A 24,169-nucleotide genomic window follows, 5' to 3' on the forward strand; every position below is an offset into this window, starting at 1 on the left:
GCTGACGCTAAACTGAAATGTGTTGAAATCTATTCACCAGCTGAGGATCCAACCAGCAACCATCAGGTTGGGAGATGCCCACTTTACGACTTGAACCATGCCACCGTGCACAGAATACGTAGAATGTTACATGTAATGTGGGACGTCAGAAAAATGTCCCAGAAAATTTTGAAATATTGGAAAATGGGGGGATTTTATTTGATTTTTTTAGGAAATTCCTGACATACATACTGTACGTCCTGTATACATGTCCCTATTGAGCGGAACCTTTTGATGTTGAAATGTTTTGACGTGGTTGAAAAATGGGGGAGTAGTCAACATACAAAAAAATGCCGGAGTGTGAAATGTTGCTGTGTAAAAAGAGAGAACGATTGCTGAAATGTAAAAATATGTTGAACAATTACACAAGGACTGAGGATTGAACCAGCAACCATCCGGCTGGGAGGCAATCTACCACCTGAGCTATGCATGCATGCCTATAGAATAAGTGTTGCAGTTACAGTTATGGAAAATGTAAATGGTTTTTCACCAGCGGGGGGGGGAATCATTTAATTTGTCCATTTCTTTTTAAGCAGACTAAAATAACGCATGGACATTTGAAATGTTGGAAAATAAAAATTGAGAGTTTACAGCCGGATTGAGGCTGAACCAGCAAACATTGGGTTGGGAAACAACCATGTCACCCTGTAGAAGAGCACAAAGTTACAGTAAAGGAAAATGATTTTCCACCAGTAGGGATTGACAAATAAATTGCCCATTCATTTTCAATGGGAAAACTGTCACAGTAAATGACTTTTTTTTTTTTTTTTTAAGTATGTAATATACAAAATGTAAAATGCACAGGATACACATACCACAATAAGAAAGCCCACATTTTTTTTTACATTTTATGCCTTTATGCTTCACTGATGTTTTTTTGTTGAGCGTTGAGTTTTTCCACTTTGTTTGGCGGTCCTTGAACGCAGTGTAGTTCTGTGCTGTGACTGACTACACCCAGACTCCGGTTCCATCTGTTCATCAATCATCCTACACTATTCATTAGTGGTGAGTACATATACAGTACATGTTGTACTTTAAATGTGTTTAACTGTGTGAGGCATATTTAGGCCTTAAACCTGGATTTTGTCACAAGTGAACAGTAGCATACCACCACAACCTGGAGCTGAGCACACTCAAGATGGTGGAGATAACGGTGAACTTCAGGGAACATCCTGCCAATCATGTTGCCCGAAAGCCGTATTTTGAAGTCCTTCAAGTTCCTGCACTACACAATCTCTCAGGACATGAATTTGGGAGACTGACAACAACTCCTGAAAAGTTCCAGCATAGGATGTACTTTCTGGGGAAGCAGCTGTTAGTGCAGTGACCTTGACTTGATGCATCGCAGTCTGGTTTGGTGCTGCGACACAGGAACACAAAAATAGAGTACAACAGACAGTAAGTATTGTATTTGTGTAGATATGTGAAATATATTATGTAAAGTATATTCTGCTAGAGTGACCACTATAAGAAACCACTACCTTGTGTATATCTGATTCCTTTTTTTTTAATTGGATAAAATTGTAATTTAATGAAGTCTTGTAATTTATAGGAAGCATCTGCCCTAATTACAGTATACGAATTTACGAAAGCAAGAAACCAGTTTATCTTCAAATACATCATCTCAAAACAACTACAACCCTCTACACTACAGCATCATCGGAAGCAGTTCAGAATCAACATTTTATCTAATAACATGATGACGTGACGCTGCATTCAAGCACACCAGTAACTGAATGTTAGTGCACAGGCTTTCTGACACCAACCAATCAAAGGACGGAACATTTCCAAAGTCACTGTGGGCCAGCTAGCCGGCCTTGTGACGTGAACTTTAAATCTGATTGGTTAAAGAAACAGCCCCATTGCTAAACGTTGCCACACAACATTGCCACAGCTCTGGGTTATAGCGTTAAAGTGGCATGGGCCAGCACTCCTGATTCTGAAGGCACTGGGCAGATTAAATTGACATGGCAACACATAGAAGCTGCAATGTGGAAACATGGCAACCAAGAGACACGCTACTAAATGAAGATAATAGACTGTTGGGAATAAATGAATACAATTTCATGGAACAAAGACTAGAGTTTCAGTTAGGCTACTGTTTCTTATTGTGTTATACGCACACACTATGGTCTATTGCTTAGAATTGGTACCACTGTTTTACTATAAAAGGTGGGCGGATTGATCCAAAATTCGTATGTCTTTGTGAAACACTTGGTTGTAATATTTTACGATGCAATAGGTCCCAGCATATTCACTATTCAGCACCCACATTCCCACAGATTTGTATTGTTATGTAATATATATGTTATTCCCAACTCTATGCTACTAAAATGACATTTTTCCTCATATTACGAGTTTATGCTCATAAATCTGTGACTTTTTTGACAATAAAATCTGACTTTTGTCTCTTAATATTTTTACTTTATTCTCGTAAAATTACAGCTGTTTTTTCATTTCTGCTGTTGTTTTAAAAAGAAAAAAATTCCAACTGTTTCAACTTTCTTCTTGCATGTTTTCTTCGCATAATTACGACTTTATTCCCATAATATTTTGACTTTATTTGTGTAACATTTTTCGCACCCTGATTCTCACAATATTACATTATTATTCTCGTAAAAGCATGGCTTTTTCTCGTTAGATTACAACTTTTTCCTCTTAAAATATTGATTTTATTCTTGTAAAATTACTGCTGATTTCTCCTTTTTTTAATATTTTTTTTTAGTTTTCTTGTTAAATTCTATTTTTAGGATGTGACCGCACTTTGGACAGAGCTGTTCTACACCGTGACTCCGAATCTATCATCTTAGCATTCATTAGTGGTGAGTTCCTATGCACTTTATACTTTAATGCCTTTAATGGGTGTGTGACGCATCATGAAAAGAGAGTTGTAGTGCTGTTTTTCATCCATGTGATGTGTTAATGAATTTGACTGTTTCTCCTGTCTGCGCTCCATCTTTCAGCAGCCTGGAGGAGAGAAAGGAGTACTACATCTCCGTGGCCCAGCCTCCTCACAGCGCTGGTCGCCATCCATCCCCTCCTCCTGGACCACAACAGATGGTGGCAACAACATTGCATCCAGCGCGGAGCACAACAACAGACCGCAGCATCCTGTCCGTACAAGGCGGGCCTCTCCTCCGCAATGTTCCAGGGCAGCACAGTGTGAGCCTGTGACTTGACGCACCCACGGCCACCGGGGAGGGAAGCTTCTCTTCTCGCCTGTCTCCATCGAGCGGGGAAGATGGCCGCTATGAAAATGTTAACCAGCGGAGGTCTCTTCCTGGCGTTCTGTGCGCTGGGGCTGCTCGCCATGGCGATCTGCACCGACAACTGGTACGAGACGGACGCCAGGAGACACCGAGAGAGGTGTAAAAACTACGCCAACAAACGAAACGACCCGGGATACATATACATCTCCAACCACAACCTCCCCCTCCAGATGCCTCCTAAGAAGAACGCGGAGGCTGGGCCTCTCTTCAGGGCGAAGCGGCACTTTGTGGCCGCAGCCTCCGCGATGGAGTCTCACTGCAGTCGGCAGTTTAACTCCACCGTGTCCGGCCTTTGGAGGAAGTGTCATCGGGAGGGATTCGACCTTGAGACGGAGGACCTTATTTACAAAGGTAAAGGTGAGCGGCAGCCTGCAGCTTGCTTGTGTTGTCTTGTGAGGAGCAGGCGGTGATGCTCACACCTTTTAGCCTGACAACAACAACAACACAAAAGCATGCAGGCCCTGCTGTTCATGTCACCCCAAGAGCATCATTTGCACATTTCAGTGTGATGATCACCTTTTGGAGTAGTCATTGTGCATGAGGCAAAGCTATATTGAATGTAATCAATCCAATTGCAGAAATTGTTTAGGATGATTTGTCTGGGGTACAAAGAAAAAAAACCTGGAATTTCAAGGAACAGTGCAGATTTAGGGGCTTTATAAAGCCTTAATAAGCCATTATAATTGTTCAATTAGGGCAGAGGTGTCCAAAGTGCAGCCCAGGGGCCGTTTCTGGCACGTTTTTTTTTTTTTAATTGACCCGAGGCACATTGTAGAAAAATAAAAGTAAACAAAACAAAACAAAAATCAGCATACATGGTATGAAAATGCCAAAGTCGCACTTCACGTCCTTTGATTTTTCAGTACGCTGCCCCCGGTGGAAAAAAACCCAGATTAAGGCATTATTTATCGCATATCCTGTACGGGAGAGCCCTGATTTGTCGAAAATCCTCAAATAATTGAGACGCCTCTCAAAAAATGTCTATTTTTGACACACGCCTCGCTCCAACCCCTGCAGGTCCTCCTGCTAGCTCGCTACTGTCTGCTGTGATTTCTGATCAGCGTTTGCAAATATTGTAATTATTAGATTAGATCCAGCCCCAGAACCCTCCCCTTTTCTTTCAATATGCCTCACACACTTATTAAACACATTTTAAAGAATAAAATGTATAGCTACTCATACTAGTGAATCACAATGTAAGGTGATCGATGAACAGACGAATCAAAGTCACGGTGTAGAAGTTTACGTTTTGTGTCTCACAGCAACTGTGGTGTGTTCAAGGAGCGGCAAACAAAGTGCAAAATCTCAACGCCTGATCAAAGACCATTATCAGTAAGACATAAAAGCATAAACATGTAAAAATTGTGGGCTTTCTTAACAGTGGTACCTGTATTATTTCTTATGTTATAGGGTTGTCACAGTTAACATGTTAATAACACATTAATTAATTGATTAATTAATAGCGCGATTAATGTGCACACGTCCTGTTTGACCCTCGGCGCACGCCGTAGTTTGAGGAAAACGCAGCAGTGGCAGTGGAGCTACAAGCGGGAGCAAATATTGAGTAGAAATGGACAAAGAAAAGGGTATTTTGATTGGTGAGTTTAGCTTCAAAGTCCTGGCAGATGGCTCTCGCTACTGTCGCTGTTATTTGATTTGTCAAGGAGTATGTCACCTGTCGGAAAGAAGCAAGAAATTACCGGAGAACTGTCGGTATTTTTTAATTGTCATTGATACAGTGGTATGTTGGCATACGAGTGTCTCAACCAAGAAGTGTTTTTTTTAGATGCGAGCCATCTCTCGGCTGATTTGTTTTGCCTTGAACTGCGACCTAAAATTTGGGTTACTAAGTGCTATTTACTGGCAGGCATAGCCGAGGACAGCTATTTTGGGGGCTTGTGTCAGTGTGACCACAGCTGAGGGCAAGAATGGACGTAAATAGCACTAGCAGCGCTAGCATTACCAGCGCACTAGCTAGTCACTGGGAAACATTTTCAACACGTCAGCAAAACATACGTACATTATAGCCATCTAATTGATCTCATTTATTTCTGTATGTATTGTGTAAAACTTTGACAGGAACAACATCAAATTAAAAGCACAAAATGAATACAGAGCCACCATCCACCAGTACGAGCCTGGAGTTTGTTTTTCACAGAAGTGCACCACACAAATATAAACAGTAGCAGTCAATAAGGTCATCAAATTTTACCTTTATTTTACCTGTGCAGCGTGGGACAAAGTTAGAAGGACCGTCAAACAAAGTGGGAGAAATCACCACTCACATTAAACATGCAAAAACTGGGGGATTTCTAACTATATTATTTTCTGAATAAAATAATGGCTCATCTTTCCAAAATTGCTATCCCTTTACATAAAATGTGATGTAGTTATCGTCGTATTTGCGTATCGAATTGTTGACCACATCCCAACTCATCATAGATAAAAACTTAATTTCTATCTGCGATTTGGTGTGATTAATTATGAGTTAACCATGGGCAAAATGCAATTAATCGTGATTAAATATTTTATACTTTATTACCGACTTATGGTGAATGATAGACGGCCTATTTTCGGATTTTTTAAAAATATTTTTGACCAAAAATCAGTGAATTTGCGGAGCCGGGAATGCTGACTCATATGAAACATATGCTTTTCTTCAACTGGCTCATCTTAGTATGTTGCTTGAGCATAGGCTTCAAATCACTTGTAAAACCCTAAAGCAGGGGTCGGCAACCCGTGGCTTTCCTTGCTGAGCACTTTTTTTTTTAACACCAAAGTAGTGGAAATGTGCATTTCCAAAATGAATGTGAAATATCCGACTCACCGCAAGTGTGACTGCTGATTGGATGGGCAAGGGAGGGGGAGGTCGGCTGGTGTATGCAGCGAGACTGCGTGGGAGAGAAAAAAAGGTGAGTTAGTTTTGAGTTGAGTCTGAAGCAAGTTAGACCGTGTAATTAACAGGAGCATAGCAATGTGTTCTATAAAGCGAAGGGCGCTGTCGCTATGTGCTCGGAGCCCGTGACACACTATCTGTGCTTTCACTTTCACGTCTCCAAATACCAGAAAAATCTCCCAACGATGTCAGGAAAAGTCTTTCCATTTGTCGCTAGTCGCTTTTGAGAAAATAAGGGTTTGGAAAGTCGCCAGAATTAGCGAGAATACGGCCAAGTTGGTACCACGGGGCTGCACAAGAGATGGAAGCCATTAGCAGATGGAGAATACCTGAAAGAATCATTCATAAAAATACCAGAGCATCTATTCTGCAAATTAATAAATTAAGAAAATGAAGGAATGCCTCTCTTTGCAAAGACAGTCAGGGACAGGACCAGTAGAATGGTTATTGATGACGATTCAGCGTTAGCATAAAAGGTGTTGAGCAAACAACACTGATGTGCAGGTATGTGAACTCTGGTGGACTTTTTTATCTTAAAGTTGGCTACATTTTGTTTTTTTTTTACACAAATATGGGAACCACTCAGTAAGACTTACAGAGTTAAGTTTTGACATTATTTCAGAGCAGAGCTACTACACATGTAGGTGCGCTTCTGTTTGTTGAATTTTGTGGTTGTAACGGGTAACATTTAAAAAAGATTACAATTTTTACAAGTTTGTAAGCATTGTAATGTTTTGTGGCTCCCGATTATAATTTTTTTGACTGGAAGAGGAGGCAAAATGGCTCTTTTGATGGTAAAGGTTGCCGACCCCTGCCTTCAAGCAATATGGTGTTTTCATTTGAGTAGCTATTTTGTTGGAGTAGACGAAACGGCAGTCTGCAGTGTAATACAGTGTGTTCCATAACATTGTGTTTACTTGGGCTTGTTTAAGCAGATTTACTTGAAATGTGCAGTGTCTCGTCTCAATATTTATGTCTGCATAAAACTTTCAGCAAAAGCCAATGTGCTTACTCACCCAACTCCACACAAGTGGTAAAAAAAAATGTAAACTTGAAGAAAAAACAGCTCTACATCTGCCATCTGTCCACTGCCACAAACAAGCACAACATGTTTGAAAAAGGTAAGTGGATTCCAAGAGACATGCACATAGAGTGGAACCTCAGTTTTCGTCATTTATTCTGTTCCAAAAGGTCAGATGAAAATCGAAACGTATGAAAACGGTGAAGCATAAAGACATAAAGACATAAACATGTAAAAATTGTGGGCTTTCTAAGAGTGGTATTTATGCTGTACAGCTTACCTGTCCATCCAGCCCAGACTTCCCTCTGCTTTGTCCAGCTCCTCCCAGCAGATCCCAAAGCATTCCCAGGCCAGTTGAGAGACATAGTCTCTCCAAAGTGTCCTGGGTCTTCCCCAAAGTCTTTTACAGGTCAGACGTGTCCTGAATACCTCCCCAGGGAGGTGTCCGGGAGGCATCCTGACTACAAGTAGATTCCCAAGCAGCCTCATTCTGTCTCCTCTCGGTGTGGAGGAGCAGTGGTTCTATTCCGAGTTTCTCCCAGATGACAGTGCTTCTCACTTTATCTCTAAGGGAGAGCCGAGCCACCCTATGGAGAAAACTCATTTCCACTACTTTTCCCTGCGATCTTGTCCTTTCGGTCACTACCCAAAGCTCCTGACCGTAGGTGATGGTAGGAATGTAGCTCGACCGGTAAAATGAGAGCTTTGCCTTTCAGCTCAGCTCCTTCTTCACCACAACAGACCGATGCCTGGTCCGCATCACTGCAGACGCCTGTCGATCTCGCGTTCGTGAACAAAACCCAGATGTACTTGAACTGTCCCACTTGGGGCAGGATCTCATCCCTGACCCGGAGATGGCGCGGCACCCTCTTCCGGGCGAGAACCATGGACTCGGACGTGGATGTGGCTGATTCTCATCCCATCCGCTTCACACTCGGCTGCAAACCAATACAGTGGGAGTTGAAGATCACGACCCGATGGAGCGAGCAACCAAACCAGATCCTCTCAATGCCCTGGCTGTGCCTCGAAATTCTGTCCGTAAAAGTAACGAACAAAATCGGTGACAAAGGTCATGTTACCTGTATTATCACATATTATATTACATGTTATTATATCACATAAATGAATACTAACTTATGGTAAATGAGGTGTGTTTTCTGTGTGAAAAACGGTCTATTTTCGAGGAAAAAAAATATATATATATTTTTTTTTTTACCAAATATCTGCAAATGTGCGGCGCCATTAATGCTTAAACGGTGCTCTATAAAAGTACATTTTAGAAGCTTTTTGTGAAATCTGAGCTGGTAAAAGCAGAATATGAAAATAACCTACACATTCAATCCAGAAGGCGGCCTTTTGGGTCGGAATATTTGAGTTAGTTCACATAATAAGTTGATAAGTGTGAAGGCTCACCGAATCGCACCAAAGTATCTTGGTTGAATAGTGGGTATGCACCAGTGTACAGAAACAAGAGTGAGTGTAACCTTGGTACCGCTTGGTACTCACAGAGCTGTAAACACCAACACTGTGACCGGTAAGACTTTGGATTGTAGCTGGGAAGGAAGATATACTAGGTGCTGGTGGGGGAAATCAAAACATTATTACTGGGTCAGATATAGAAGTGGTTGCATGATATGAAAAAAATAAGTCATATAGTGCTTATCGCAAATGGCGCTCTGTATTGATACCATTCAAAAACAACAGTGCACATGCCTCGGGCTCTTACCAAATAACATGCATGAACTGCTCAGAAACACATTTGAAGTTTGAAAAGAGCGTTGCCGTCATTTCCGAAGCAGCCTTAGGAAGCATTAACTCAAAAGCTGACAATCAGAGTGGTTGATATCACTAAGATGACTCCCAGAAGCAAAGCAAAGACTGGCAGTAGAGCTTAGCAGTTTATAGAACTGCTGACTTTCATTTTGGGAGCTAAAAGGCTGACACGTCTGTTATTATTTGCTCCAAAATATAAAATATTCTACTTTTCTTCCATATTACAACACCTCTCAACCCAAACTTTACATTAGTTTCTAATCCCACTTAATTTATTTATCAATTCAAGCTACCGTACCTGCACGCTCCGTGTTCATGTGTGTTTTTTTTGTGCTTTTTCCACCAGGGATTATTCAAAGATGCATCCCAGTAAAGTACCACTACACTTCCTCCATCCTTCCACGAAACTTACCTGTTAACATCACAAAGACCATACGACAGGATGAGTGGCATGCGCTTCGTAAGTACCCATATGTTTCTTGCAGTATTATGGATTGCTTTCTTCCCTTTAGCAATGTATGCGTTTCCTATTTGGACTCTGATGGTCTAGCCAGGGGTGTCCAAAGTGCGGCCCGGGGGCCATTTGCGGCCCGCAGCTGTTTTTTATTGGCCTGCGGCACATTCTAAAAATACAGTTAGATGAGAAAACTAAAAAAACAACAACAACAAAAAAACAACTACAGCAAAAATTGAAAAATCAGCAGTTATTTAAAACTAAAGTCAAAATATTAAGAGATAAAAGTTGTAATCTTACAAGAGAAAGTCGTAATTTTACGAGAATAAGGATGTAATATTATGAGGACAAATAATGTCATTCTGGTAGAAAAAAGAGTTTATTTTAAATAAAGTCACAATATTAGTCACAATATTACGAGAAGAAAATTTTCAAGAAGAAAGTTGAAATAGTTGTGGAAAAAAACAACAGCAGAAATGGAAAAAAACAGCTGTAATTTTACGAGAATAAAGTCAAAATATTAAAAGGAAAAAAGTCGTATTCTAACAAGAAAAAAATCGTAATTTTTCCAAATAATATTTTCTAATAATATTATAAGGAAAAATAACATCATTTTAGGAGCAATAAGTTGAAATATTAAAGTTCTAAGTAGTAATATTGTGAGAAGCAAACAAAACAAAAAGTTACAATTTTTGGAAAATTAGGTTATATTCTAACAAGAAAAAGTCATAATTTTATGAGAATAAACTCGCAATGTGATGAGGAAAAATAATGTCATTTTAGTAGCACAAGTTCAAAATATTACAGAAAAAATACATTATTTTTCAAAAGTTGCAATTTTGGGAAAATCAGTTTGGGGGAAAAAAGTGATAACATTATCCGAATGAAGTCAAAATATTATGGGATATGAATATTACGAGACGAAAATTTACAGTGTATTTTAGAAGAAAGTTGGAAAATTTTGGAACATTTTTAAAAAACCCAGCAAAGATGGGGGAAAAAAGAGCAAATTTGATACTAATAATAGGCTTTTTTTTTTTTTTTTGACCTTTTTCACCTCTCACAAAGCTGAGATGTTTTTTTCTTGAAATATATAAAAGTTCAATTTCTTAGCATATCTATTTGTGTTGCTTTAGAAAATATCCAAGAGGCCCTTGCATCTTTTCATTTTTCACTATGTGGCAGATGCATCCTGTTCTGTCAAATGTTTCTGTTTCTCTATTTTTTTTGGTTTTATTCTCCTTTTTGTTGTTGTTTCCACCTTTCATAGTGAGTTTATTTGCTAGCGTTAGCTCAAGGGTGTCAAACTCAAGGCCCGGGAGCCAGATTCGGTCTGCCATATCATTTTAGGCGAAAGCCTGGAAATTATGCACATCAAAAAGACGTATTTTATATTTATTAATTAAACAGGCACATAATCTTTCTTGCAATCTTTCTTTAAATGTATTTGCTCTGCACGCAATTGGAGTTTGTCATTTTTTGTTTGTCCGACCCCATTTAACAGAATTATACGATAGTCCTGCCTACTGCACCTTGCCTTCTGATGTCAATGTGAGTAAGTAAATAAAAAATGTAAGTAAATCATCAACCACTGCCACAGCTATTCTTCCTTTCCTCCTTTGTGATTTTGTACTTCTGTGCTTGTACGCTCCGTGTGAGCACGTCGCCTCAGGGTTCTGCCGGTTAACAGAACGTGACACTATGTGGGAAATATTATCGGTATTACATAGGTATTATAGGTAATATAGGTTTTCATGAAGATTGCTTATAAATTCTGTCGACACCATGATGGTTCTTGTATTGGCATGGACACAGTTTCGAAAAATTGGACCAAAACTGTGAGTGTTCGGTGGGAACACGCAACTCGCACTCTGTCCTTTATATATACATATATATATTGGTCAAACGTTAGAATCAGGTACACAAAAATACAGTAGTTACTGAGCACCTAACGCAGGACTTATGTAGAACCAATTAGTCTTTATAACCAAAACTAATGACTAAGGCACATAAATTTAAACTAGTTACTGAGGAACTAATAAAGAATGGGGAACTAATGTGTAGAGTAGTTACTGAGGAACTAAAGCACATCAATTTAGAGTATTACTTAGGAACTAATGAAGAACTAATGGGCAACTAATGAGTAGTGGTTAGTTAGGTTCGTTCCTCATTGACTACTGTAATTTTGTGTACCTTATTGTAAAGTGTTACCATATACAGTATTTCTATACCACAGAAAATATAAAATAAAAAAAATAATATTAACTCTTCAATGATAGAAAAATTAGGGAAAAAAATGTTTATTTTATATTAGCTTCACCACACACTTGCCCGCAGCATGCTAGCGCCGCACTCACAATGCATCAGGCCACTAGTGAAAGCTAACGCTACGTATTGGAGCTACCGCCGCTGCTAGTGTGTTTTTGTTTTTGAGTTTGGAAAAGTTAACGCTCGGTGTAGCGTTCCTTTCTATGTTGCTGTGTGAAATCAATGCGCCGATGAAGGACGTTCCGGTAATGGTTAAAATGACCAACCTACCAAAATACTGTAAGTATTACTGTACATGCTATCATGAATGCAGCTGTTACTACATGCGTGGTTATAAAACCATAAAACCTTGTTGGAGGTTTTTGGGGGTGTTTTAATAGCGGGCTTTCTAGGCAGAATAGGTGTGTCCCATTACGTCTATTAATGAGCTGCCTCTTTTTAGCTGTTTTTATATCTTTAGAACACAGAAATAAAGAGAGAAAGACACATGTGTTCATGCCTTGCGGATGATGGGCAACACTTCAAAAAAAGTGCAGTTTTCCCTTAAAGCTTACAGAAGACGAGGCTAAAAACTGCGACTGGTAAAAAGGTTAGAATTAAATATACTGATGTGAGCTTTCTTTTCCTCTGCCTTGGGACCAAGAATGGGACTCTTCCTTACTCGTGGGAGAATAATCCCTGAAAATTTGAAGTTCATTGTTGGAGAATCGCAAGCTTTAAGAAGGACTACTTCTGTATTTTTACTTATGCTCTTCTGGACACTGTATACGACCTGTACACAGTACACAGCTAAAAATTTTTTCTTGATGATATTGTCATTTCTGCTTGCAGATCTAAGAAGAATGACGGCTGGCTTCGTGGGTATGGCCGTATCCATCATTCTTTTTGGCTGGATCATTGGAGTGCTGGGGTGCTGCCAGCAGCATGACCTCATGCAATATGTAGCTGGGCTACTCTTTCTAATGGGAGGTACTGTAAAGACACCCATGACCCTGAACAGGCTAAGCCAGGGATGTCCAAATGTTACAAAAAAATCATCAAGGACACGGGGGGTCAAGTTAACATTTTTAATTTTGTAAACCGGCTAAAAAACAATCCAATGTAGACATGTTAAGAAAAATGAACTTGCATCTGAGCTTTGTGTTGTAGGTTCCAAAGTCTATTAATAGTATCGTAAATTCCGGACTAATATAAGCCGCACCCACCAAATTTAAAGAGAAAAATCTTTTCGTACAGATACAGGCTTCACTTGTCTTTAAGCCGCAGGAGTCCACGTTGTAACATGGGCTATTTACACAGAAAGACACACTATAAACCTCGCAATCCTACCTACACTCGGTGTTCCAAGCCTCACTCGTTAGCTCCGATGAGTGCGACGTGAGAGCTGCGGTAATCCTACACATGATGAAACTTACTTAAGAATTGTCAGATCAAAACACGATTGCTGCATAAGACTTCAAAACATGTGATTTTAAATCCAATACTTGAATTTGTAGTTTTTAAATTGTCATTTATCTATGTTTGGCGTGTATTTTTTCTACACGAATGGGCTTACTTTTATCTTGACTCTAGCCACATTGCTTGCAAACCTTAGCCCCCTGATAGCTCCGTTCTGCACTTTGATGACTGAAGCAAACCTTGTTCCTTCCATGCCCTTAGTCATGCTTTACGAATATTGACGCAACTCAGTCCATCTTGTATGTCAGTGTTATCGGGGGTTTCTGCAACACCGGCAGTGCAGGAATAGAAAGTGCAATTAACTGTGTTCTTTCAACAAACAATGAGTCGTGTCTTTTCTGCTCACACAGGAACATGCTGCATCATCTCTTTATGCACATGTGTGGCCGGAATCAACTTTGAGCTATCCCGCTACCCTCGCTACATGTACGGCCTCCCCGAGGACATCAGCCATGGCTATGGCTGGTCCATGTTTTGTGCCTGGGGTGGCCTCGGCCTTACGTTGCTGGCCGGCTTCCTCTGCACCTTGGCCCCCTCCTTGAGCACGCCGGCTCGCACGACAATCCACAAGCCCAGACAAGAGAATGGAACCGTGTGACAGGACCCTGCGACTAACACACAGAGCGCACAAATAACACAAACTACACTTTTCAAAACCTTGATGTGTTTAACTCGGAAACTTTTTTTTGGTCTTATCTCCGCCTCACCCCACCCTCGACATTCATTGCCGGCCCTCTCAGTGTTCATTGTGCCTGAGTCGTGATAGCACACAGTTTGGAGCAAAGAACCAAGAGACTTCACACACACGTTTTTGGACCTGCGAGGGCACCGACCGTACGTCTAACAGGCCAATGGCTTCCAATAGCACAAATGTTTGGTGTTTTCGTCTTTGACTTGCTGACTGAAAGTGACTGTTTTACAATGGTGCTCTCCTAAATCCATTTGCTAAAGGCACACGCTCATGACTCATGAGAGAAATTCTACAAACAGAGCAAATGAGGCAGAAACATGGTGTCAGCCTTGCTCCTTTCAGTAGAGTGATGTGGTTTTTTGCAGTGGGGGAAAAAAATAACATTATGGCAATGAGTGACCATTGTTTACTGTCGGTGTAGCACATTCATTGATACTTACAGTAAGATCGGCGCTGGCAACAGTCGATATTTGCGTTCTCTGCTGGGTGAATCCAGCGCTGTAGGCAGCACAGTAAAATACACAAATTTGCACCTGAAAGCAAATGATTGGATTATCTCCTGAAGTGTTGTAAATGTACAAACGTGTGTACGTGTAGATCATGCTTCATTTGACTTTGAATAAGGCTGTTTGTATCCGTTTGCGTTGGGGCATCGGTGCCTGACAGTGCGGAGGAGGTGCAGTCTCAGCAGGATCGTCTTCAAGTTTTGTGCTTGGAGGATGAATCCACTGTAGGATTTAGCAACATGATGGACATTTCAAGTGTTTTTGTTTTGTTTTTTGGGTAAAGAAAGCTGATGTGTGACTTGCAGCTCTTCACTACAAAAAGTGGAACTCTAAGGTAGATTCTACATATAAGTTGAGGTCAAAAGTGCTTCTTATTTCGCCAAAAACACCAGTCAGTTTAATCTTAGACCATACATAATATATATACTAAAATATGAGGCATATTACTCCCAATTTTTTGTATTTTATTTTAAGTAGTACAGTGGATCCCGGCATACAGTAGTCCCTCGCCACCGCACGCTTCGAATGTTGCGGCTTCACTCTATCACGGGTTTTCGAAAATGTTGTTTCATGGTTGAATGCGGTCAACAAATATGTTTATTTTAAAACATTTGACCTTTTGTGCCCAAATGAAGCGTTTTCAAGCATAAACATGGCTAAATGAAGTAAAATACAAATATAAGGCATTCAGAAGATGCGTACAAAGATGTGATGATATGTAGTACTCTACACTGGACACTAGGTCTTAGTAATATTGCATTAAAATGTAAGTAAAAATAGTAAAAACGGAACAAGGAACTCTCCTAATGCTAACGTGTGGGTCCATATTACATCTTATATACATCTTTTGCGTGTTATTTTCTGTTATGTCTCCTATATTGTTTACAAAATTGGGTAATTAGGTAGTATAGGGGTGTTATTTCATGTCTAGACGGCTCTAATAATGTTAAAAGCGGATTTAGAAGGCCGTAAACAGGTTTTCTATGCTCTACGAAAATATTAGATTTTTAAGGAATCCTACTTTGCTGAAATTCACTTATCACGATCAGGTCTGGAACCAATTTAACACCATAAATGAGGGATTACTGCAGCGCTTCTCAAATAGTGAGGCGTGCACCCCTGGGGCGTAGCAGTGAACTGTCATTGGGGGCGTGAGAGGCAGGGAGGACTTTCAATATTAGTGCGGACCTGCCAACCTGTATGAGTTTGTCATACTCAGCATGCAATTTCACTCTTCAATACGCGTGTGCGCTTCACGGCATCTTGCTGGTTTCAGTTTCGAGTCAGTCTCTACAGCACCGATAGATAATTAGAGATGATCAGTTTCTCAATAGTATTTCAGCCTATTATTACAGCCTATTATTAGTGAAAATATGTGTGTTTCAGCAAATTTTACTTTTTTTTTGCTTAAATGAAGCATTTTCAAGCATAAAAATGGCTAAATGAAGTAACATGCAAAAATATAAGGCATTCAGAGGACACGTTCCAAGACGTGATGATATGCAGTGTTCTGCGCTGGACCCTAGGTGTCAGTAATGTTACATTAAAATGGAAGTAAAAATGGAACAACAACAAGGAATTCTCCCTATGTTAACGTGCGAGTCTATATTATGTCTTACTTGTGTCTTATGTGTGTTATTTTCTGTTATTATGTCTACTATATTGGGTAATTGGGTAGTATAGGGGTGTTATTTCATGTCTAGAGGGCACTAATAATGTTAATTTAGAAGGTTGTAAACAGGTTTTATATGCTCTAACTACAAAAATGCTGAATTTGTAAATAAGGAATCCTACCTAGCCGAAATTCACTTATCACGGTCGGGACTGGAACCAATTAACCCCCATAAACGAGGGATTACTGTATTGCAGCGGATCCCGCATATAAAAAAAATATATATATTTTTATTTTCTGAGTGTTGGCCATTTTTTTTTCTCCACAGAAAGCACATCTCATTTGCAATAAAGTGTACAGCAGACATGTACCGCTGCATCACTGATAATGTTTTTTTTGTCAAGCGTTGACATTTCGCACTTTGTTCTTGAACGCACCATAGTTTTTGTTGTTGTTTTTGGTGAATTTATGTATGTAAATTAAGCAATAACTTAGGGTGATGATCACTGAATGAAATTAAATAATATTTAACGTAATTGCTCTGACATATAAGTATGCCGGGTAACAAAAAAGCTCCTTTTTAGATATAAAATCTTGCTTATATTTCCACTTTTTGTCATGTTGCCAGTGCCATTTTTTTTTTTTTTGCTGACAGCTTAATAGTAACATGACAAGAGACAAACGACTGCAGATGTGTTGTTTACATCGATGACTGGACTTTCTGAGGCAAAGAAAAAAAAAACATTGTGAAAAGAGTGTTATCAAGGCCGAGGTGTGGCTCAGACAGAGCCAAAAAAACCTTTTTTTTTTCACACTATGAGCGTGCATTGTCGCATGGGTAGTGAGTCATCAGATGCAACTATCGGCTGGATGTTGCAGCGTTTCATACGTAAGTGATTCAGTTGTTGGGAAAATGTCACTCTAACGTGAGGAAAAACATACAAGTGTTTGCTCTTTTCATCCAAATATGAAAAGCTATTGATTTCTGAATATGCGAGTTGCATATTTGATTTTTTTTTGTACAAGACTGTTTTTAAAAATACAGTGGATTCCCGCATATTCGCCATTCAGGATTCATTTCTTAACGCTTAACTCTTCCCCACCACTGTAAGTCTGTCATAATGAATAACGATGTTCATGACACCACAGGTCAAATGTACAGTAGTATTAGAAAGCACACGGTTTTTACATGTTTATGTCTTTAGGCGTCAGTGACCATGTTTTTCCCGTCAAGCGATGAGATTTCCCACTTTGTTCGGCGGTCCTCGAATGCACCACAGTTGTGTGCCGAGCCGGAAAAGTGAAACTTGTACATAGCTTTCTGAGACTTAAAAAACAACAACAACCAATCAACCAAATAGAAGACAAACTGCCGCATTATTGATGAGTATCTATACATTTTATACTTTAAATGCGTACTTGTGTCGTACTTTTCTACTTTCAAGGTTCTCAAAGCACTTTGACACTGTTACCACGTTTACCTACTCAACTAGGGGTTCAGAATCTTGCCCGAGGACGCTTCGACATGGAGGATCGAACCAGCAGCGTTCAGGTTAAACCTGATTTCTGTCGCAAGTGATTGATCGGAAGTCAAAAATAGTCGGAATTACAATTACTGGCAGGAACACGAATAGCGGGGATCTACTGTATACCGCACAGTGTACTGTATGTCAGAAGGGATACTACCAGGATTGCATAGCACCAAGCAGGGTATGTACTTGAACCACGAAGACACAAATGAGCTGATTTTGTGCTGGCCAGACGTGATTTTTATTTTTTTACCTGGCCACCACGACAGTTCACCGTTTCAGTTTTGTCCAAGTTATGATAGCACATTGTGGTCCCGTGTGATGAAGTTGTTTCAAATTGCCGGAGATGAGCCATCATGACGTGGTGTTATCAGCTGTGTCAGTTATTTATTTTTTACTTTTTTAGAAAAAAAACAAAACAACTGTTATGTTGTGCGTTGACAACGCTGTGTGCGTTGTTCAGTCCTTTTCACGTTAAACCTGAAGTGAAGCATGACTGGCAAGTGTAGCAGCGTTGGATGCTAGCACATTGCAGGAGGAGTTGGACAAGGTCACATTTGTCAGCATGGAACACACACTTTCTTGTGTCTTTTGCAAAGAGTTGGGGTTCATGCCACATTGTGTGTTTAGGAAGAGTCTGTCCAAGCTTTTATTGTGAAAATATGCCAGTAACAAGCAGGGAGGTGAATGTAAGAACTGGGTGACACTCTCCAACCCACGGAACATGTTTTGCTTTTACGAAGTTCACCACCCAAACTCATGCAGCAACACAAGTATTACTGTAAGGAGTGGTGAGTGTGGACGTGTAGACATAACAAGCAATACTGCACACATGTGATGTTTTTGTGTACTTTGGTGCAGTGGCTGACAGGAGAGTGCGGGGGCAAAAACGCAGAAATGATCCAAAGCGAAAAACACGCACAACACCCTCAATTCTGCAGTCACATAAATGTTGCAAAATCCCAAACAAATGCAGTTCACGGAACAAAGTGAAAGTTAGCCAGGCTACCATGGGCGCCAGACCTGAGGGATATCCAGTTATTGGTTCCGCAAAGTAGGACTCCTTATTTATTAATGGAATATTTTTGTAGTTACAGCATAAAAATACTATTTACAACCTTCTAAATACATTTTTTTTTAACATATTAGAGCCTTCTAGATATCAAATAACACCCCTATAGTCACCTTTACACTGCTATTACCCAATATAATAGGCATAATAACACAAAATAAGCCATTTAACACAAATAAGATTCATACTCGTGTGTATTGCTGTAAATATGTTATCAGACTTGCGTTCCAGCTTGACGTTCGTTACGGCCGCGCAGCCCGCGTTAAGCCTAGGTCACAACCGCATGTACGATTTTTTGGGCCATGCGATTTGTGGCGTTCCCCAAATTGCTGCGTTTTTCTTTGGGGTTTTTTCGTCATTGAGAACATAGTTGTGGTGACCATGAAGGAGTAAGATCACCACGCACCCAACGTGCAACCTGTAAGTCCGACGTGCGTACCGCGAACAAAATCTGAAGCTGCTCAGACGTACGGCTGTCGCTACTTACAGTGATATACTGGGGGATCTTTTCCTTAATGACGCTTATCAAAAGAGTTCGCCAGCAGGTAGATCGCTTTTATTCACCAGCCGAGGCCTCTTGCAGCACATGCACAGATGCACCACAGGCGTACACGTCATATTCGGCCACGTAAATAACAACATACATTGCAACAGGAATGAAAGTATTATATAAATATATATCGATAGAGACGTAGCAAACAGAGGAAAAAACACAACCATTCATTGATAAATACAAATACAGACGCAATAAACCTTGAAAACAAAGCCGTAGGGACGAAGACGTGCAAAGTGCGTGAGTTTGAACCTCTGCGGCCGGCCTGTGGCCAGTCTACGGCCCGAAAATCAGCCTGTCACAGGCGCGCCTCTTTCTCGCGTTTTTTTGCACGTAGACCCGCCGTAGGAGCCCGTGCGACCGGTTGTGACCTCGGCTTTTAGGGATTATTGTGCCTGTTGTGAGATCATTCAAACCTGCAATAAAAGCCTGCTGTTCCGGCGATCTAGTCTGATCATAGTAACAGTGTAGAATGCTACATATCATCATAACGTCTTTGAATGCGTCTTCTGAATGCCTTATATTTGTGTTTTAGTTCATATAGCCATTTTTATGGGTTTTGCATCACCTTTACTTGAATATGCATATTTTTGGACAAATAAAAGGCCGTGCTCATGCATTTTTGGAAAAACTGCAGTAGAGTGAAGCTGCAAAATTCAAAGCGAGTATGTGATTGTAGCATTTTTCCTTGTGTTTGTTTTTGGTGTTGGATCATTTTCGTGTTTCTGCGTGTTTGCCGGCGTCGGCCAGCGTACTTTTGAGGTAACAATCTGACCTTTTCATAGCCGATGTGCCGCAAGTCCACATTAGCGGGACATTATTAAGCACAAATGCAAAAATGCATTTCAAGTAACACAACAACACAACTTCTGGTTTCGTAAAACTTTATTATCAATACATTTCATTACCAAAACAGGCACTCAGCTGCAAGCTTAAAAAATGCTGTAGAGAAAGGATTTGTGTCTAAAAATGTGCTATACAGTATATATACAGTATATCTCCTCGAAAAAGTTCAACTTCCTGTGTTTTGATGAGAAATGTGTTGTGAGAAAAGGCCACCGTGAAGTGGCGCTCGTTTCAGTAGCACAGCTATGATTTTCTACATTTCTACCAGTTCAATCCACTGCATGTGTTTTGTGTGGGGATTGAAAACACATGGCGACATGACATGCATGTTCTCATTGCCTTTTATTTCAGTATTCAAAGCTGTCAAATTTTCAGATTATTTTAACAAAAATAAAAAACGTGAGTGGCTGATGAAGTGCACTTGTGTGAATTGTGGTCTTTTTGCAGTCAGCGTGCCTCCATCAGTGCGCCGATGTGGCCTTTTGTCACTGAGCGCATGGTGCCATCTAGAGGAGGACACTATATCTTATAAATATGCACGTGCTGTGTATACATACGGTATATAAATATGTCTTTTAGCAACAAGTACAAGAAATATGCACCAATGCTCTATGCATTACATAATATGCCATATTTTTGCATAATATTCAGCATTAATTGCGTTTAATTTCTATACATAAAACCCATTTTGAGACTTAAGCTGACTGAAGGTAGCATATAGGTCAATAATTGTATTATTGTTGTTATTTCTCACAGTAAAATACAATTCAAATAAATGCATTCAGTATGAACAAAATCAAATTTCTGTCATAAACCCTTAAAACTAAGCCTACAACAACAGCATAATTCAGACGGCCCATATTTACTCTCTTCCGGCACTATTATGTTGTACGAGAATTGCATTTATTTCCGAATTAGCAATGGGCCACATGGCTTGCTGCCCAAGGCATTCTCAGGTGCAGGGGTTCTCAAATGGTCTCAACGTGGGACCCACATTTTCCAACAGTTAAAAAAAAAAAAAAAAAAAAATCACCTATGCCATCTTTTTAAAAAAGTAATACACATAACTGCATGTTCAAAGTGCTTTTTAAGAGAAATTTATGAAGGCATTTTATTGACGAGATGTGTACAAATAGTGCATGGATTTAAATGAAATATCAATATTGCACTAAATAAGACCACAATATCAGATATTTCACTTGCGACTGTGCTATGAATATGTACCGAGGTGGTAGTTGACTAAAATATTGCTTAATTATGCATAAAAATAAAACATTGGTTGTATTTATTATTTTGTATTTTTTAAATATTTGTATTTACTTTTTATTATTCATGTATTTGTAATACTTGAATGTAATTCCTGACCAGCTGTTCCACCCAAAATGGATTTGTTCAGGCTCACTAGTTGAGATTGTCTGCTCTAGGGGGAAGAAAAGAAAAAGATTCATATTTATATTGCTCAGCGCTCATTTGCTAATATTATATGTGGGTGTCCTCTACAGGCGGGATACCAGCCGCCCTCTACTCTAACTAATGTAAGTCTCAAAACATTTTGGTGAACTTGAGTTGCACAGGAAATGGCCAGAGAAGAACTTATTTTAAGGAAATGCTCTGCCATCCATCCATCAATTTTCTATGCCGCTTATCCTCATTAGGGTTGCGGGGGTATGCTGGAGCCTATCCCAGCTGACTTCGGGCGACAGGCGGGGTACACCCTGGACTGGTCGCCAGCCAATGGCAGGGCACATATAGACAAACAACCATTCACACTCACATTCATACCTATGGACAATTTAGAGTCACTAATTAACCTAACATGCATGTTTTTGGAATGTGGGAGGAAACCGGAGTACCCGGAGAAAACCCACGTGCGCACGGGGAGAACATGCAACCTCCACACAGAAAATGCAGAAATGCTCTTATGTTTGCAAAAAGCAGCTTAGCAAACACTCACCCACACACCACAAAAGAACAAAGGGTCATCAGCTCGAACCACTAGCTCACTCACGTGTCGATCATTGCAAACACAAGGCATGCGGGGAAGCATGATCGCACCGTGAGTGAGATAGTCACACACAAAAGAACAGAGGGTCATTAACTTGTACCACTATGCCACTCACATTGCGAGCAACACAAACACATGCCCTGCTGGGAAGCCTTGGTCGCGGCGTGAGTGAGATCGCCTTGATCGCACCGTGAGAAAGGTAATCATACAAGTGACAATGATGACCATCTGTTCTTTTGTGCATGACTAGTACCCTCGCGGTGCGATCAAGGCTTCCCAACATGCCTTGTGTTTGTGTTGATTGCACTGTGAGTGAGATCGCCTTGATCACACCGTGAGAAAGGCAGTCATACAAGTGACAATGATGACCATCTGTTCTTTTGTGCATGACTAGTTCCCTCGCGGTGCGATCAAGGCTTCCCAACATGCCTTGTGTTTGTGTTGATCGCACCGTGAGAAAGGTAGTGGTACAAGTTGATGACGCGCTGTTCTTTTGTGGCTTCCCAGCAGGCCTTGTGTTTGTGTTGCTCGCACCGTGAGTGAGATAGTCATACAAGTGACAATGATGACCATCTGTTCTTTTGAGCATGACTAGTTCCCTCGCGGTGCGATCAAGGCTTCCCAACATGCCTTGTGTTTGTGTTGATCGCACCGTGAGCGAGCTAGTCGTGCACAAAAGAGTTGAGGGTCATCAACTTGTCCCACTATCTCACCGATGATGCGATCGAGGCTTCCCAGCTTGCCTTGTGTTTGTGTTGATCGCACCGTGAGCAAGATTGTGGTTGGAGTTGATAACCGTCTGTTCTTTTGTGCACTTCGATCAGCTAGTCGTGCACAAAAGATTGGAAGGTCATCAACTCGTACCACTATCTCACTCACGGTGCGATCAACACAAACACAAGGCATGCTGAAAAGCGGTGATAGCACCGTGAGTGAGCTTGTGGTTCATGTTGATGTTTTTTCATGCTGTTTTGCTAAGCTATCAGCTGCAAAGAAAAAAAAACACTTGTTTAAGCATGACAAAGTTTGACTGAAGTTGGAAGGGGGCGTCCCGCACAGGGTGCCACTGAAGCTGGAAGCGCCCCTGTGTGCCAATATTCTTGTGCAGTTTGCTTGATGACGTCTGGAGGATCAGCGTCTACTTCTTGCCACGGTAATGGGCGTTCACCACCATGTAGCTGTCGGGTGACATGTTTAAAGTGAGTGGCTTTGCTTTGACCTCAGCTCTGCTCACGGGTCCTCCTCTGCAGGGGTCGTGTTTCTGCAGGTAGCTTAAAAAAGTCTCCCAGCCTCCACCCACACGGACCATAACGTGGCGCTCATTCAGCATCTGTGACACAAAAACAAGGACAGCCACATAGGTCACGTCTTATTGCCACCATGTTGGATTATGGATTATAAGTGACATGAAAACGTGCAACATTGTAATATTTACAAGCTTCCCCTTTGCATGTGTAGCCGCCGCCATGAATGTCAAATGGTCTCTCAGATAGCTTTGTCAAAATCTCATTAAACCAAATGAAACAGCACCTCGTGGCACCAGCTGAGCTCACACGACAGACTAATCCATATATGAGCATGCATGCGCACACAAGCGCTGACGCACAAAGCCGTGTCCACACACAAACCACGCAGTGTGCACTTGTTTTGAATAAAAGCGCACAGCCTTGGCGTGTGCTGACAGCTGTTGCAGAAAAGGTCCGCTGTCTCGGAATCAACACATCCTTCACACACAGAAAGAAGCCTTAGAGCTGAGAACCCACTGCTGCCATGGCAACTGCTGCCATATAACGCCAAGAAAAAAAAGAAATTAAATGGGGATTGAGATGAATCCATCGCACACCCACAACTCCCAGGGGATGTGAGCGTTCCCGGGAGGCCTCGCAAAGCAGGCTATTGTCCTGTCAGCACCGGCCTGCCCCCCTCCCCGCCCCCTTCCGTGCTTTATCGCCAATAAAGCCTTCATTAAGGAGCCATTAAGAATGTGATCATACCAGCAGATATGCTCCCCTCGTGTGGGGAGACACATGTCACACGTGTGGGATGGAAAATCAATGGCTCAGCAGCCATGGCGGGAAGCCCATGTCAGCTGGCATCCTCCAGATTAAAATGTTAAGGGTTGGCACAGGTCGAGTCTGACATCCGTAATGAACAATTTTGCTGCCTTACAAGCTCAG

General features: G+C 40.9%; 2 protein-coding genes across 2 annotated transcripts in view; one reads left to right on the forward strand and one right to left on the reverse strand.

Annotated features, from left to right (window-relative positions):
• The first annotated feature begins 2,762 nt into the window (after positions 1–2,762).
• Positions 2,763–20,402, forward strand: tmem276b (transmembrane protein 276b). The gene is made up of 5 exons (XM_054770391.1): positions 2,763–2,861; positions 3,003–3,659; positions 9,345–9,458; positions 12,552–12,689; positions 13,529–20,402. The coding sequence occupies exons 2-5, from the start codon at positions 3,281–3,283 to the stop codon at positions 13,774–13,776; spliced, it is 879 nt and encodes a 292-aa protein (XP_054626366.1). The 5' UTR covers positions 2,763–2,861; positions 3,003–3,280; the 3' UTR covers positions 13,777–20,402.
• gas2b (growth arrest-specific 2b) overlaps positions 19,857–24,169 on the reverse strand; it is a 28,010-nt gene continuing 23,697 nt past the window's right edge. The window contains exon 8 of the mRNA XM_054770389.1: positions 19,857–23,322. Within this exon, the coding sequence (XP_054626364.1) occupies positions 23,131–23,322 (192 nt within the window). The 3' untranslated portion in view covers positions 19,857–23,130. The remainder of the gene's footprint in view (positions 23,323–24,169) is intronic.

This window comes from Dunckerocampus dactyliophorus, chromosome 3 (assembly GCF_027744805.1).
Source record: "Dunckerocampus dactyliophorus isolate RoL2022-P2 chromosome 3, RoL_Ddac_1.1, whole genome shotgun sequence".
Taxonomy (NCBI): Eukaryota; Metazoa; Chordata; class Actinopteri; order Syngnathiformes; family Syngnathidae; genus Dunckerocampus; species Dunckerocampus dactyliophorus.